The sequence below is a fragment of the Neoarius graeffei genome, chromosome 3 (genome assembly GCF_027579695.1).
Source record: "Neoarius graeffei isolate fNeoGra1 chromosome 3, fNeoGra1.pri, whole genome shotgun sequence".
In the NCBI taxonomy this organism is placed as follows: Eukaryota; Metazoa; Chordata; class Actinopteri; order Siluriformes; family Ariidae; genus Neoarius; species Neoarius graeffei.
Window position 1 is genome coordinate 31,897,619 of NC_083571.1, and position 14,773 is coordinate 31,912,391.

General features: G+C 45.6%; 1 protein-coding gene across 2 annotated transcripts in view; it reads right to left on the bottom strand.

Moving 5' to 3' along the window:
* Positions 1 to 993: 993 nt before the first annotated feature.
* Positions 994 to 14,773, bottom strand: part of rnf38 (ring finger protein 38) — a 28,913-nt gene continuing 15,133 nt past the window's right edge. For both annotated transcript variants that reach the window (XM_060916668.1, XM_060916669.1), the window contains 10 exons: positions 5,465 to 5,658; positions 5,110 to 5,371; positions 4,843 to 5,016; positions 4,483 to 4,659; positions 4,241 to 4,402; positions 4,024 to 4,127; positions 3,846 to 3,933; positions 3,239 to 3,360; positions 1,432 to 1,531; positions 994 to 1,299 (listed from right to left, as the gene is read on the bottom strand). In XM_060916668.1, coding sequence (XP_060772651.1) covers positions 1,237 to 1,299; positions 1,432 to 1,531; positions 3,239 to 3,360; positions 3,846 to 3,933; positions 4,024 to 4,127; positions 4,241 to 4,402; positions 4,483 to 4,659; positions 4,843 to 5,016; positions 5,110 to 5,371; positions 5,465 to 5,658 — 1,446 coding nt within the window. In that variant the 3' untranslated portion in view covers positions 994 to 1,236. The remainder of the gene's footprint in view (positions 1,300 to 1,431; positions 1,532 to 3,238; positions 3,361 to 3,845; positions 3,934 to 4,023; positions 4,128 to 4,240; positions 4,403 to 4,482; positions 4,660 to 4,842; positions 5,017 to 5,109; positions 5,372 to 5,464; positions 5,659 to 14,773) is intronic.

A 14,773-nucleotide genomic window follows, 5' to 3' on the forward strand; every position in this document is an offset into this window, starting at 1 on the left:
AGGCTACACTACTAATGCTTATAAAGGTGTTTTTAACAATCAAGATGGGATTGCCATCGACAACAAGGTCTTCCTGTTGCGAACGGATGATGAACGACTTCATCCTCAAGCTCGCTCTTCTCAAAATGCTTTGTGGAAATGCGTGTCAATAACCTGCCAAGATTTTTTCTTTAAAAAAAATAATAATAATAAAACAATAAATAATAATAATAAAGATTGCTATGGAAGGAAGACTACATCCTTCTTTTCCAGGATAACGGCGGGATGTTGGAAAAGAAAGAAAAACAGACTCGAGCCAGGAGAGCCAATAAAAATAAGGCGCCTCCTGACCAATCACACGCGAGCGCTGCAGCCAATGAGAGACGAGAGCGGGAAGCCAGTGTTCTGTACCACACATACAGGATAAATAATACACGAGTAACCAAATGATACACCGACACACACACGTGTGCCAACACTCACACACACTCACAGTATTCCAATTCTATATGACTGCCCCACCCATCTTAATAATATAGATACATTTTTTTCCTCGTTTTTAGAAGAAAAGAACAATTTCTTTTTTTTGTGTTATTCTGTCCCTCTATATTGATACATCCATTAATATGCAATATTTTTTATTTGTAAAAGAAAAAGGCTGGAGGGGTGGGGGAAAGGACATGTGCGCGCGCACACAAAAAAAACAAACAAACAAAAAAAAACATTCACTTCCTCACATAAGATAAATTCACACGCTCGGGAATGTTAGTGTATGCACGCACACACACGCACACCAAATGCAAAATGAGGACCTCAGCCACCCTGTACCCACCTGAAGATAATAAAATATACAAATAAAGAAATGAAGATGAAGGAAATGGCAGTGATGGAGTGACCTAAATTAAACCGAGAACCATCTTTGGATTCTTGGGGTTAGTAGAACAGAGTGTGTGTGTGTTTGTTCAGACGTCTGTGCTTGCTTTTTAGAAGAACGACAATGTGATGCAAACAGGAGCTATTCACAGAACTTTTACTGTTAAGGGCAGGGGAAGAAGAAGAAGGAGGAGAGAGGGGGAGTGTGTGTGTGTGTGTGTGTGTGTATTGTATATATATACTTTTCTCAAAGGAAGTCCAGTGTGTTGTGACGTTATGGAAAAGGTCCAGAGGAAACTGCGGAATGGGATGTGTACACGAGTGTGTGTATGAGGCGAGTATGAGTGTGTGTGATGGGGCAGGAGTGAAACGGGTTGGGACCAGTCACTCAGAATCCCGCTGAACTTCGGAGGCGTCGGCTCGGCAGATAGGGCAGGTTCTGTTCGCCTGCGGGGTGGGGTGGGGGGGGGATAAGAGACCAGGTCAAAGGTCATACCAATACGGCCAATCAGAACAGAAGTGAGTGAGTATTTCATTAAGATTCAGTGTTGCTTTATAATAACTAATGCGCACACACACCTTGAGCCATTTGTCGACACACTTGGCGTGGAATTCATGATTGCAGGGCAGGACTCGGAGCAGCTGTCGGGACTCGAAGTCACACATGCACACCACACATCTGAAACACACACACACACACAGCAGGTTAAAAACAGCTAAACTAAAATGCTTTATGGATTTTCTTTACATTACCTATAATCTAAAACTGCTTTGATGTACGAGGATCCTTTCATAAACCCGTTTACATCCAAAATCTCATCCTGTTCACTACCTGTGCTCACTACATAGGGTACAAGACAGCAGTACATGCACTACCGTTCAAAAGTTTGGGGTCACCCAGACAATTTTGTGTTTTCCATGAAAAGTCACACTTTTATTTCCCACCATAAGTTGTAAAATGAATAGAAAATATAGTCAAGACATTTTTCTGGCCACTTTGAGCATTTAATCGACCCCACAAATGTGATGCTCCAGAAACTCAATCTGCTCAAAGGAAGGTCAGTTTTATAGCTTCTCTAAAGAGCTCAACTGTTTTCAGCTGTGCTAACATGATTGTACAAGGGTTTTCTAATCATCCATTAGCCTTCTGAGGCAATGAGCAAACACATTGTACCATTAGAACACTGGAGTGAGAGTTGCTGGAAATGGGCCTCTATACACCTATGGAGATATTGCACCAAAAACCAGACATTTGCAGCTAGAATAGTCATTTACCACATTAGCAATGTATAGAGTGGATTTCTGATTAGTTTAAAGTGATCTTCATTGAAAAGAACAGTGCTTTTCTTTCAAAAATAAGGACATTTCAAAGTGACCCCAAACTTTTGAACGGTAGTGTACACAGTGCACCATCAGTTCAACAGAATGCCATTTCAGCTTCAGCATTTTAAAGGAGTACGCCACCCCCAGGTGAAATTGAGTCAGTCCCTAGAGTTGGATGAGTGAGCCAAAGCGTTTTGTAGCCGACCCAGCCATTGTCCTGATCTGGAAACGCCCCGGTTAGCTTTAGCTTAGCGTAGTCGCTGTAATCCGGCGTGTCCAGCTAGCATTGTCATTGCAAAAGTGAATCAAATAACTCAAGATTTTTTATAATTATTTCTCATGACCTGTACATTCACATCAAGTACACATATCAGTGCAAATTAACACAAAGGGATTTACTAGACCAATTTATATCTGGAACTATTTTCGGCCACAGCACAGGCAAAGCACCGCTGCAGGCGCAAAGACACCACGCAGCACCTGAAAACCCTGGTTTCCCTGGTAACACTGGTGTATTGACGGAAGTTGTGGTGCTGCGTGGTGTCTTTGCGCCTGCAGCGGTGCTTTGCCTGTGCTGTGGCTGAAAATAGTTCCAGATATAAATTGGTCTAGTAAATCCCTTCGTGTTAATTTGCATTGATATGTGTACTCGATGTGAACGTACAGGTCATGAGAAACAATTATAAAAAATCTTGAGTTATTTGATTCACTTTTGCAATGACAATGCTAGCTGGACACGCCGGATTACAGCGACTACGCTAAGCTAAAGCTAACCGGGGCGTTTCCAGATCAGGGCAATGGCTGGGTCGGCTACAAAACGCTTTGGCTCACTCATCCAACTCTAGGGACTGCAGGGACTGACTCAATTTCACCTGGGGGTGGCGTACTCCTTTAACGGTTGCACTCGGAAAGTATCGGCACCCTTGGCTTCACTACTGCAACCCAACGCACTATATTTTGTTCAACAGGAGCACAATTAGTCGACGAGTCATAACCCCATCATTACTGCTGTTCGTACTCATCCTGACTCTGCGCCGTGTGTGTGCGCGTGAGTTTTGCTCACAGGGTTTGCTCAGACTGGTGGTTGCTGGGGTTGAATCTGTAGGAAGGCAGCTGTTCGATGTCTGCTTTTGTCAGGCCGCGTGGTTTGGCTTCCCCGAGACGTTCGGCAAGGTTCAGCAGAGCCTAAACACACGCATGTGCACACACACAAGATTAAAGTAAACTGTTAATGACATCTTGGTGTAAGAAGTCGTCCATGAATTTTAAAAAAATAAAAAAAAAACTTAATACACATTTCATAAGATCAGGGTTGTACTTGCTTTTATCTTTTTTTTTTGTATACGCTAAACAAGTTCCTAATGTTTAAATAAAAAAAATTTTAAAAAGCCATGTAGTCTTTTACCCTGGGGGGGGGGGGGATTCCTCTAAACACTTAGATGCAATTGGAGGTTTGAGACACAGTTTATGGTTTTGGAGCAAAGTTTTATCAAGGACCGAGTCTGTTTTTGTCTGCGTCTCCAGCAGCACAGAGCATAAGCGAGACCTAGAACAGCTGGCTGCGAATCATTACGGAAATCTGCCATAACCGCCATGTCTCAGCTCTGACCCGCCCCCTAGTGGATATAGCTTTAGAAATGTTTTGTGGACCGTTATAAATGATACTTCACCTCGTAATTCTCCACTTCTCCGTCGTCTACGTCCAGCTCTAAGCTGATGGCAGGCCCCACTGCTGTAGGCTGCACCGGAAGAACAGATCTACACAGAGAAAGAAGCCGCGTTGTCACATTTACACTCCGTACACATCCTGGAAATGCAGCTTTTTGGACAAAAATGGTAAAAACTCACAGGAAGTATGGAAGGAGGCTGGGATGATATGGGGGCGGAGCCACGGTTTGCTGTGAACGATACCGCCGACCTGTGATGCGTCGAGGCATGAAGTGTGGATACGGCTGCGCAGAACAAAGTCAAAGACGATGCTGTTAACCGTTCCGAAGAACCACTTGTCATCTTGTCATGTTCATGAATACATCCTTGTGGATTAAGGAATCAGAACAACACTTACCACTCCGAAGAGCTCCTGCGTCAGGGGCTCGTGAGAGAGGAACTGCAACGGCGTGGAGGGAGGCAGGGAGCTGGGGTGGCTCGAGTGGGTGTAATTAAAGTTGCCTCCTACTGACAGGTGATCGCCGAGCAGCTCCACCTCATTCTCAATCCTCTGTAGTGGCTACACAAGCGCAGCTTTTAAGCGACAAATCATACTACAGTGTGTGTGCGCGCTTTAATATATCCTGTGTGTATACTCACTGATCTAGACTGCTGTGTCTGGAAGGGCAGGAAGTGCGTGGGCGGGGCCAGGTGTGGCGGATGGTGATGATGTGAGAGGTGGTGTTGTGGGTGGAGCAGGAATGCTGAATCGCTGGAAAGCAGTGAAGGAAACGCGTACGGCACGGGCAAGTGCTGCACCGAACACGCAGGCAGCATCTAAAAAGGAAGCGGAAAAATTTTTAACGTATTAATACACAACGAAAACAGAAATGGAAAAATTATAATAACCGAGTTTGGAGTTCTCTGCTTTGAACACAAGGTGGCAGCAGAGTATCAGGAGTGTGACGCTCATGTGCTGCCTCAAATCTCACTCACTCTCACACACACAAACACAATTACCGGAGGTGGGCAGACAGGGTAGTGCTGCTGGCTGCTGAAGACCACTGAGCAGGCGGGCACCTGCTGCTGAGAGGAGCATGCTGGGATATGCTGTCCCGTACAGAGAGGAGGCGGGAGGGCGTGGGCCGTCACTGGAGACATTGTGTACGATACGGGGACTGTACCCTGAGGAAGCTATCCCACACACACACAAACGTAAATTACTTCGCACGATGTCCACACACGGCGCCATTTTTGACTTTCATCACAACCTAAATGCCATCTTACCTGCTCATGGAGGTCCATGACCACGGTGCCTTGCTGCTGTGAGTAACCATGTAACCGTGGCGACAGAGCAGGAGGATGGAAGGCGCGGGGCTCGTCGGTACCCGCTGGCGGGTGAGGGGGCACGGCTGACCCGTACGAGTGAAGAGCATGTGTGTGAGGATGAGCAGGGTGGCGGTAGTTCTCGTCCTGGGTGCCGCCAGGGGAGCCGTGATGGAGCCGAGAGAGGCGCTCGCGCCGGGGACGCTGACGTCGTGCTGGAGGGCTGATGTACCACAGAGCAACATCATCAAATCAAATCAAATCAAAATCACTGTTGATGTCATCATGGACCACCTCATCAAAATCTACACCATACCTGCGTCTGTGCCTGGCGGGTGTGTGACAGCGCTCCGAGTGGTAGTGTGAGTGAGGATAGGGGTGTGATCTACGACTAGGGGGGAGCTCCCACGGCCTGATGGGCGGCGAGGGCGTGGAGGGCGGGGCTGAGGCCAGCTCGAGCACAGACTGCTGGGAGAGTCGCTGGCGTTTTGGGCTGGGAGAGTCCTCTGTCTGTGAGAGTGAGACAGATTGGAGCATGTAAGACTGTAGAGTCTTTCCCTATCAAACTTTCAGAGCGTTCAAGCTCTCAATACTGAAACATTATTTACTTTTCACAGGCGATTGAATAGATACAAGTTTATTCTATCCGCATTCACTGGATATGAGCAATCGCGAGCTCTGATTGGCTACTCTACTACTACGATATTAGCTCATATATCGTGAGTAGGGAAAAACAAACAGGCGGATCACGTTGCTGAACTGACTGACGACGAAATAAAAAGTCTACTCAAAAGCAAAACCACAAAAAAAAAAAAATACAAAAGCAACACAATATGAAGTAAAAGCATTTGATGGTAAGAATGCATTTTTTTTTCCCCCTTCAAGAATTATTATAGCCCTTTTCACAAATTGCCAGCCCTTCTGCCGGTTTCTTTACATTCTAAGTGGAAATGATTGTCAAACGCTTTGTAGAAAAGTTTTTATTTATCGAACTTGCAAAAAATAAAAATGCTCCGTTTCTCAAAATCCAGTGAATGTGGATAGAATAAAAGAGTTATAATCTCGTCATGTGTGGCTTATAGCCGACTCGGTGCTACGCGCCTCATCGGCCATCAGCTCATGTACGACTCAATTTCATGGAATAACTATTAAGTTTGTCTGCTGAGGTATTAACGGAGACATAAAAATAATAAATTGCACCGTTCCAGTCCCATTGATCTGCTTACTCACTCACTCGCCTATCTATTAATCGATTTCTCATTTATCATCTATAAACCCAGCCATTTACTGTGTACATGAAGAAGCAGATTCATTGCATGGTCACGTCCCAAATGTCATTTCCTTTCAGTGTATTTTAAGCCCTGAAACCTTTGCAAAAGAAAACAGGATACAAGCTTGTTAATAAACCGAACTTGATTTAAACAATTATGGCACTACGGTACACAGCAAACCCGATATTAAAATCAAATATTAATATAGAACACTTGTCAATTAATCAATGGGATAAACAGCAGCTAAGCAATGCAGAAGAAGAAGAAGAAGAGTGTATCTGCTCAGTAGCACACACAGCTAATTACGCCCATCCAAACTAAAGCCATTTCCTGCCTGCAACATCACCACCTTCTGTTGCCTTGGGACAGAGTGAGGTCACTTCCTGCAAGAGTGAGGAAATGCTGGGTGTGGGGAGGGGCTTTTGCGCAACAGATGCGCATGCACACACACACACACGGGCACACATGCAGGACGAGCTTCAGTGTGACGCTGAAATGACACATTCGTTGTGTTGCAAGCGTTAGTCGACTTGCTCTACAGCACAGTGCGTCGCTTTACAGGAACTCACTGAGTCACTGGGAGCTTTCACAACCACTCATACAGGACACGCACACACCCACCCACAAACACACAGAGAGAGATACAGACAGACAGGGAGGTAGACAGAGACCAAGAAAGAGATAAAGACAGAGACTGAGACAAAGAGAGAAACAAAAAACACATTTTACACCATTAACAAATGGAGAAAAAAAACACACACACAAAAAAAAAAAAGCCAAAATGAGGCACGACTTGGAACATTTTACACCCGCACACATCTAAAACCCCTGGGGACACAAGTTGTGGGTGGTAAATTTCACACAGTTCGACAGTCAGGGCGCAGCCATCATCACCACTGAGTGTGTGAGCACATGTGTCCGTGTTTAATCACTAACAGGAAATCACTGAGGGACGAGATCCAACAAGCACACACAGCTTTTTTTTTTTTTTTTTTACACACACACACAAAAAAAAAAACACGTGCGCCTAATCAGGCTCAGTGTCACGTTTCACACTTGCCTCTGTCTCAGCCTTCACATCAGCACCCAGTCTCTCCACACTTCACCCTCTCTTACCCAGAAGCCTCTTCGTTCCCATCAGGAAGCGCAGAAACACAGTGCACATTCAAATCCCAAAGCAAACAATGTCCTTGGCCCGAGTGTGTGTGTGCACGCGTGTCTGCGTTCACACTGGCAGTAAATTGTGGTCAAAAGAACGAAGACCAGCCTCGACTTTAAGGGTTCAAAAGTGGGCAAAGTTCTCACAATCATGACTTGGGGTGATACAAATTCACCGGCCACTTTATCGGGTTCCGCTCCTGTCGGCGGTGAATGAGAACCTGAGCCTAGAAATGACTCAAACTAGACAGTTGAAGGTTTGGAAAAAAAAAACAAAAACACCACCTGGTCTAACAAACCAATTTCCACCATGTACAGTGGTGCTTGAAAGTTTGTGAACCCTTTAGAATTTTCTATATTTCTGCATAAATATGACCTAAAACATCATCAGATTTTCACACAAGTCCTAAAAGTAGATAAAGAGAACCCAGTTAAACAAATGAGACAAAAATATTATACTTGGTCATTTATTTATTGAGGAAAATGATCCAATATTACATATCTGTGAGTGGCAAAAGTATGTGAACCTTTACTTTCAGTATCTGGTGTGACCCCCTTGTGCAGCAATAACTGTAACTAAACGTTTGCGGTAACTGTTGATCAGTCCTGCACACCGGCTTGGAGGAATTTTAGCCCGTTCCTCCATACAGAACAGCTTCAACTCTGGGATGTTGGTGGGTTTCCTCACATGAACTGCTCGCTTCAGGTCCTTCCACAACATTTCCATTGGATTAAGGTCAGGACTCTGACTTGGCCATTCCAAAACATTAACTTTATTCTTCTTTAACCATTCTTTGGTAGAACGACTTGTGTGCTTAGGGTCGTTGTCTTGCTGCATGACCCACCTTCTCTTGAGATTCAGTTCATGGACAGATGTCCTGACATTTTCCTTTAGAATTCGCTGGTATAATTCAGAATTCATTGTTCCATCAATGATGGCAAGCCGTCCTGGCCCAGATGCAGCAAAACAGGCCCAAACCGTGATACTACCACCACGTTTCACAGATGGGATAAGGTTCTTATTCTGGAATGCAGGGTTTTCCTTTCTCCAAACATAACACTTCTCATTTAAACCAAAGAATTATATTTTGGTCTCATCCATCCACAAAACATTTTCCCAATAGCCTTCTGGCTTGTCCACGTGATCTTTAGCAAACCGCAGACGAGCAGCAATGTTCTTTTTGGAGAGCAGTGGCTTTCTCCTTGCAACCCTGCCATGCACACCATTGTTGTTCAGTGTTCTCCTGATGGTGGACTCATGAACATTAGCCAAATGTGAGAGAGGCCTTCAGTTGCTTAGAAGTTCCCCTGGGGTCCTTTGTGACCTCTCCGAATGTTACACGCCTTGCTCTTGGAGTGATCTTTGTTGGTTGACCACTCCTGGGGAGGGTAACACTGGTCTTGAATTTCCTCCATTTGTACACAATCTGTCTGACTGTGGATTGGTGGAGTCCAAACTCTTTAGAGATGGTTTTATAACCTTTTCCAGCCTGATGAGCATCAACAACGCTTTTTCTGAGGTCCTCAGAAATCTCCTTTGTTCGTGCCATGATACACTTCCACAAACATGTGTTGTGAAGATCAGACTTTGATAGATCCCTGTTCTTTAAATAAAACAGGGTGCCCACTCACACCTGATCGTCATCCCATTGATTGAAAACACCTGACTCTAATTTCACCTTCAAATTAACTGCTAATCCTAGAGGTTCACATACTTTTGCCACTTACAGATATGTAATATTGGATCTTTTTCCTCAATAAATAAATGACCAAATATAATATTTTTGTCTCATTTGTTTAACTGGGTTCTCTTTATCTACTTTTAGGACTTGTGTGAAAATCTGACGTTTTAGGTCATATTTATGCAGAAATACAAAACTTCTAAAGGGTTCACAAACTTTCAAGCACCACTGTCGCTTTACTCTCACTGGTTCCTGACTTTTCCGACGCCCTGTAGTTCAGGCTCTGGTGGTGGTGGTGTGATGGTGTGGGGAATGCTTTCTCGGCACACGTCAGATCAATCACGTCCCGTCTGAACGCTTATCTATCGGAGTGTAGCTCCTTGGTCACGTGCATCCTATTATGGCCACAATTTGCTCATCATAAAGCAAACCTCATGACTGTAGCTTCAAGACAGGCGTGACAGATGACTCCAGCCTCAAAGCGTTAACACTACGTGTGCACGGGATGACAGGATGATGAGAGGATACAAGGGAAGGTGGAACAATATGAAAGCTGGAGAGACGGACAGAGAGGACGCGACGCAGTCTCCGGGGAACGGGGTGGGGGGGAGACGGGATTATTAAAGCTGCTGAGGATGAGGAGCTATGAACAGAGACTCTGACGCTCTCGCCATCCACCCAGCCTCAGGGCATTTACGCACAACTAGGCCACACAAACATACACAGCTTTAGGGCATTACACAAAGCAGCCAGGATTTACACACACAGTTTTACAGGAAGACATATTTAAATTTACACTAACTGAAAAACAAGATGCTGCTTTCACAAAACAAAAACCAGCCTCGCTCTCTGCCTACGCACTCGTGTACTGATATTGTGGTATTGAATATCGTGATGTATCATACACCTGCTCATCAGCACGACACACCCACACAACAACTGGACCTGAACTTACCCCCACACACAAGGACGATTATACACTCGGGGCATTTACATACACACACACACACACACACACACAGCCTTGAGGCATTTGCACACAACCGGCCCCTCCATCCACACCCACACCCAGCACAGCCTTGGGGCATTTAAACACAACAAGTCCTAGATTTAGCCAGACAAATTCACTGCTCTGAAGTGACTATTGCAACCCTGAACGTTCATCATCCCCCCCCCCCCCCCCCCCAAAGTGATTTATTCCCCTTATGGAGCACTTGCATGTGACGTCACAGCCGATCCAGATTGTGACAGACGCCATCTTGTCAGTCAAACGCCATATTCCGCCTTCTACTTCTGCTTTTACTTCTACCTTTTCTTCTGGAAAACCCTACTATATACAATTCTACTACAACGGCTGCAGCTACAAGCTCTCCCTACCTGTGCACGTTTTTTATGTGTATTTTTGCGTGTTGTTCGTCTGTACCGGACTTCAATATCCACTACAACCGTATGGACTCACTGGACATGGGTTTCCAGCAGAAAATGACAGTTTGTAGCGATTTCCATCGCATGCACAACATTCCGGACAAGATAGCGAGACCAGCGGGGTCTCCGTGGATTGTTATCGGAAGCAAAGCGAAGGAGGCGGCGCCGGGAGCAGAAGCAAAAGCGAGGCTGCAGAGCGGCCTGTTGACTAAGCTCAGAAAACAGCCACTCAAACCTCCACTGCTAAGCCTCTACCTCTCCAACGCCAGATCCATGTAAACAAGATGGACGATTTGGAATTACAGCTGGAATTACCTTATTCTATTCTATAATCGGCTGGTCAGTGCTATACTCAATACTTAAGTGACTTACCCATCCAATGAGGATTCTTGTTTACAAGATGCCACATCTGAGTCGCTGACAAATCCTGAATTTCTGTAAAGATAACTGTCCAGAGATTTATAGGCACGCAGTGCTTCACCACTGAACAGCGAGGGAAAGTTAATGAGGTAATTATACACGTCCGGGTATTCCGCTGGCAGTTCAAAATCCGGTCGTGAAAACTCCGTCCGGTAAGCCATAAGGGTCACTAATCTGTAGATCGTTTATTTTAGACATATATCTAGTTATCTGTTCATTAGAAAAATGAGCCGTGTAATCCGTCGGTTGAAATTGATCCATTCTGTACACGAGTGCAGCAGTATTTAGCGGTGTTTTTGACCGACAAGATGGCGGTTGTGTACTTTCCAGTCACGTGACTGCAAGATCTCTATACCACAGCAATTTGCTGCTTATTTCTGGAAAACAAAGTCCATTACTGAACATTTTCTCCAGCTCACCTAAAAACCTCGCACACTATTCACTTGTAATCTCCGTGTTATCTGGATAATTTCCTGCAATGGCAGGCTTCTAAATTCCATATGAGAGGAAGTTACGATGAAACAAAAACGACCAACGTTAGTTGCACTGGCAGATGAAAATAAACGCCGGTGGTTTTCTGCGCCGGCTACTTGAGCCCAGGGTAAGTAAGTAAATAAATAAATAAAACCCTTGCTTTTCAATGTTCAAGCGATTTAGATCATCTCCACTGCCCACAATTTGCTGCAAATCCAATTATTTCACCATGAAATTGTCTTTGATTCGGGTCTAACATTACGGGAAGCGACGTCATATTATTTGATCGATTCTCGTGCTCTGATTGGCTGAGCCAGTTCATATGACCACGCCGTCACGTATGTAGTTATGTTCCAGAGCCAGGCAGCGTACTACAGAGGGTACCCGAGAAAGCCAAGCACACATGCATCTGGAGGGAAATTTCATACAGATTTTGCAAGTATTTTACAGGGAAATGGGTAGTAATTTATAAGCAGAGAATGCACGTGAATTTCAAAATTTTCATGCCCCTAGATACACACTCAATATTCACATGTTAAGGTTAGCTTCTGTGGTTGGAACAGCCATCACCAATTTACCACAACGTGCTAATCAAGGCTACATGCACTATAAAATGGCAGAAAATAAAGCGTTTTCTTGAAATGACTTGAGCTGACCGATTCCTTTTACAGAAATTCACTACCTGAAACCCCTGAGCTTCTCCCAACTGCTTTTCCATGCCAAGATTACACCAGAGGGCCCCAAATTTGCCTCAATATTCCAAAATTTCCCAGGGCAGCATGCCCCCGGACCCCACTAGCAGCTCTTCACTCGGCCATCAGACACCTCTCGCTCAGTTTCTGGATCTCACCCTGCTTGTAGCTAGACACAGTAAAACGCTAACTAGTTCACTAATGCCGCTTTTCCACTACCAACGCGGCTGAGTTGGGCTGAGCCGTGCCGTGCTGAGTTGGGCTGAGCGGGGCTGTTGGAGTTGCATTTCGACTACAACCGCGCTGAACCGTGCTGGCTGGAAGTGGGTGGACACATTGGGTGGAGTTAGCGAAAGTGGGTGGACGTCACGTGATGGCGTTAGGCGGCGCAAACAGTGACATCAGTGACCTTTTAAGCGGTAGTCTCACAACCCGGATAGTAAACAATAAACATGGAGTCGTTAGTGTTGCTGGTCTTGGTGCTGTGGCTTGTTGTCACCGACAACAGATACTGGCAAGAGCGTATAGATGAGGCGAGGCGCATAAGGCTTCAGAAATTCTCGTAATTCGTAATTCTTCTTCTTCTGGGTTTACGGTGTTTATAGATCCCAGCGTGCTCGCAGGGCATGTGTGGGCATGTGAGGACACGCCTCCTCACCAATCAGTGCACAGGGGAGTGTCTGCTCACGCCCCTAGCCCCGCTCGGCTCGGTTTGGCTCGCTTCAGCCCCACTCCAAAACCGTGCGAGTTTTGGGGGCTGAGTCAGGCTGAAGCGAGCTGAGTCGTGCTGCTCTGAGGTAGTCGAAACGCGAGCCGTGTCGGGCTGAAGTGAGCTGAAAAAGGGTAGTGGAAAAGGGCCATATAATAACGTGCGAAATCCCATTGTTTGCTACGTGCTAGCTTCGTCTCCGGATGCACGGCTACCTCTTTCCAAGTTTTTTTCTCCCTTTGTAACGTATGTAGACGTTTAACAAGAAGTCACACAGGACAGGACACGATGAAAAGGAGGCAATTCTTCCTTTTCTGTGAAGGAAGTGAAGTTGAACTGGAAAAACGTCTGACCACGTGTGCTACAAATAACTTAGAGCTACTGTCGCTGTTGTTTTGTGTTCCGTCATGAACATTGTTTTCTGGGCTGATAATTTTCACCCATTTCTCCATGGAAAAATTAGTGAGAAAACACACACACACACACACACACACACACACACACACACACACACACACACACACAACTGTCCCACTATATTTAACTAACCATTGCAGTGCTTTTCTTTCAGTATATATTCAACGTCCTTGGAGACAAACAAGGAAGTGCAAGGTCAGAGTGCAGGGTTGGGCCTCAAGTTCACTTCCTGTCAGTGCTGCGTCTTGAACTTTCTGACCTCCGGATAATTATATCCGCATAACCATCCGAGCCCTAAGGTCAAATCTCTTATCCATACTCTCGTCCTTACATCAAGACCAAGAGCTATCAATTATTTGTGTGTGAAGAGCTACAGTGTCGAGGCTATTTTGTTCTTTGCCCCCCAACCACCACCACCACCACCCGCCTGCCTGCCCACCCACCCACCCTCCCTCATTATTTTCTGCCCTTTTCTTTCTCTCCCTCCCTCCCGCCATCTCTCTCTCTGACAGCCAAACCCATTTTGAGGCTGCCTCTACATTCTGAAGCGAGGATAGCCTGTTCCTGCCTGTGTGGAAGCCCAGGAATGGAGACACACACACACACACACACACACACACACACACACACACACACAGTAGCTTCAGCGCTCTATGTTTCAGGACCTCCCACGAGCCAATCTTCTTGTCTGCTCTCGCTAACAGCACAGAATATGGCGCTTTCACTCCGACCAACACACACGCTATTTTTTCCTTTTTGCCTTAGTGTAACTGGGACGGACACAGCCACCAATTTAGCAAGTCCCCCCTCCCCAAGAGAACAGCAGATGTATCAGCTGACTGAAGCGGAACCTTCAAGCCGACACACACACGCACACTTTTTCCACATTGTACAGCTTTTTTTTTTGCAAGACACCACTTCCTCCTCGCTCTCGCCCTTTTGCTTGTCCTGCTGCGTCCCCACAGCTGGAGCTGAGATCATTAACACACCTCGCCGCCAATCCACTCCACCCGTTTCTGCCACTAGACCTCGTTTTTGTCTCCTTGCTCCGTCTCCTTTTCTCGGGGGGGGGGGCTGGTGCAATTTTCACCGATATAATAAACAGACTGCAAAATCTCGTTATTGTCGGGCCGACTGCGATAAAATTATTTGTCTGCAATTGGTTGGGATGGGCAGAGCTCATTTACATACTTTTAACATTAATAAATACTTAAAAGCTCTATGCATATCGTCGGTTCTCAAAGTGGCATCCTGGGATATCACCACATGATTACAGGAAGCTGGTTATGGCTTGGGTGTAGGTGCAGTCCCTGAACGTACTGAGTTCTTGCATTATTAGAAAATTTAAGCTGCATTTTATGCTTAAGCGGAGACACT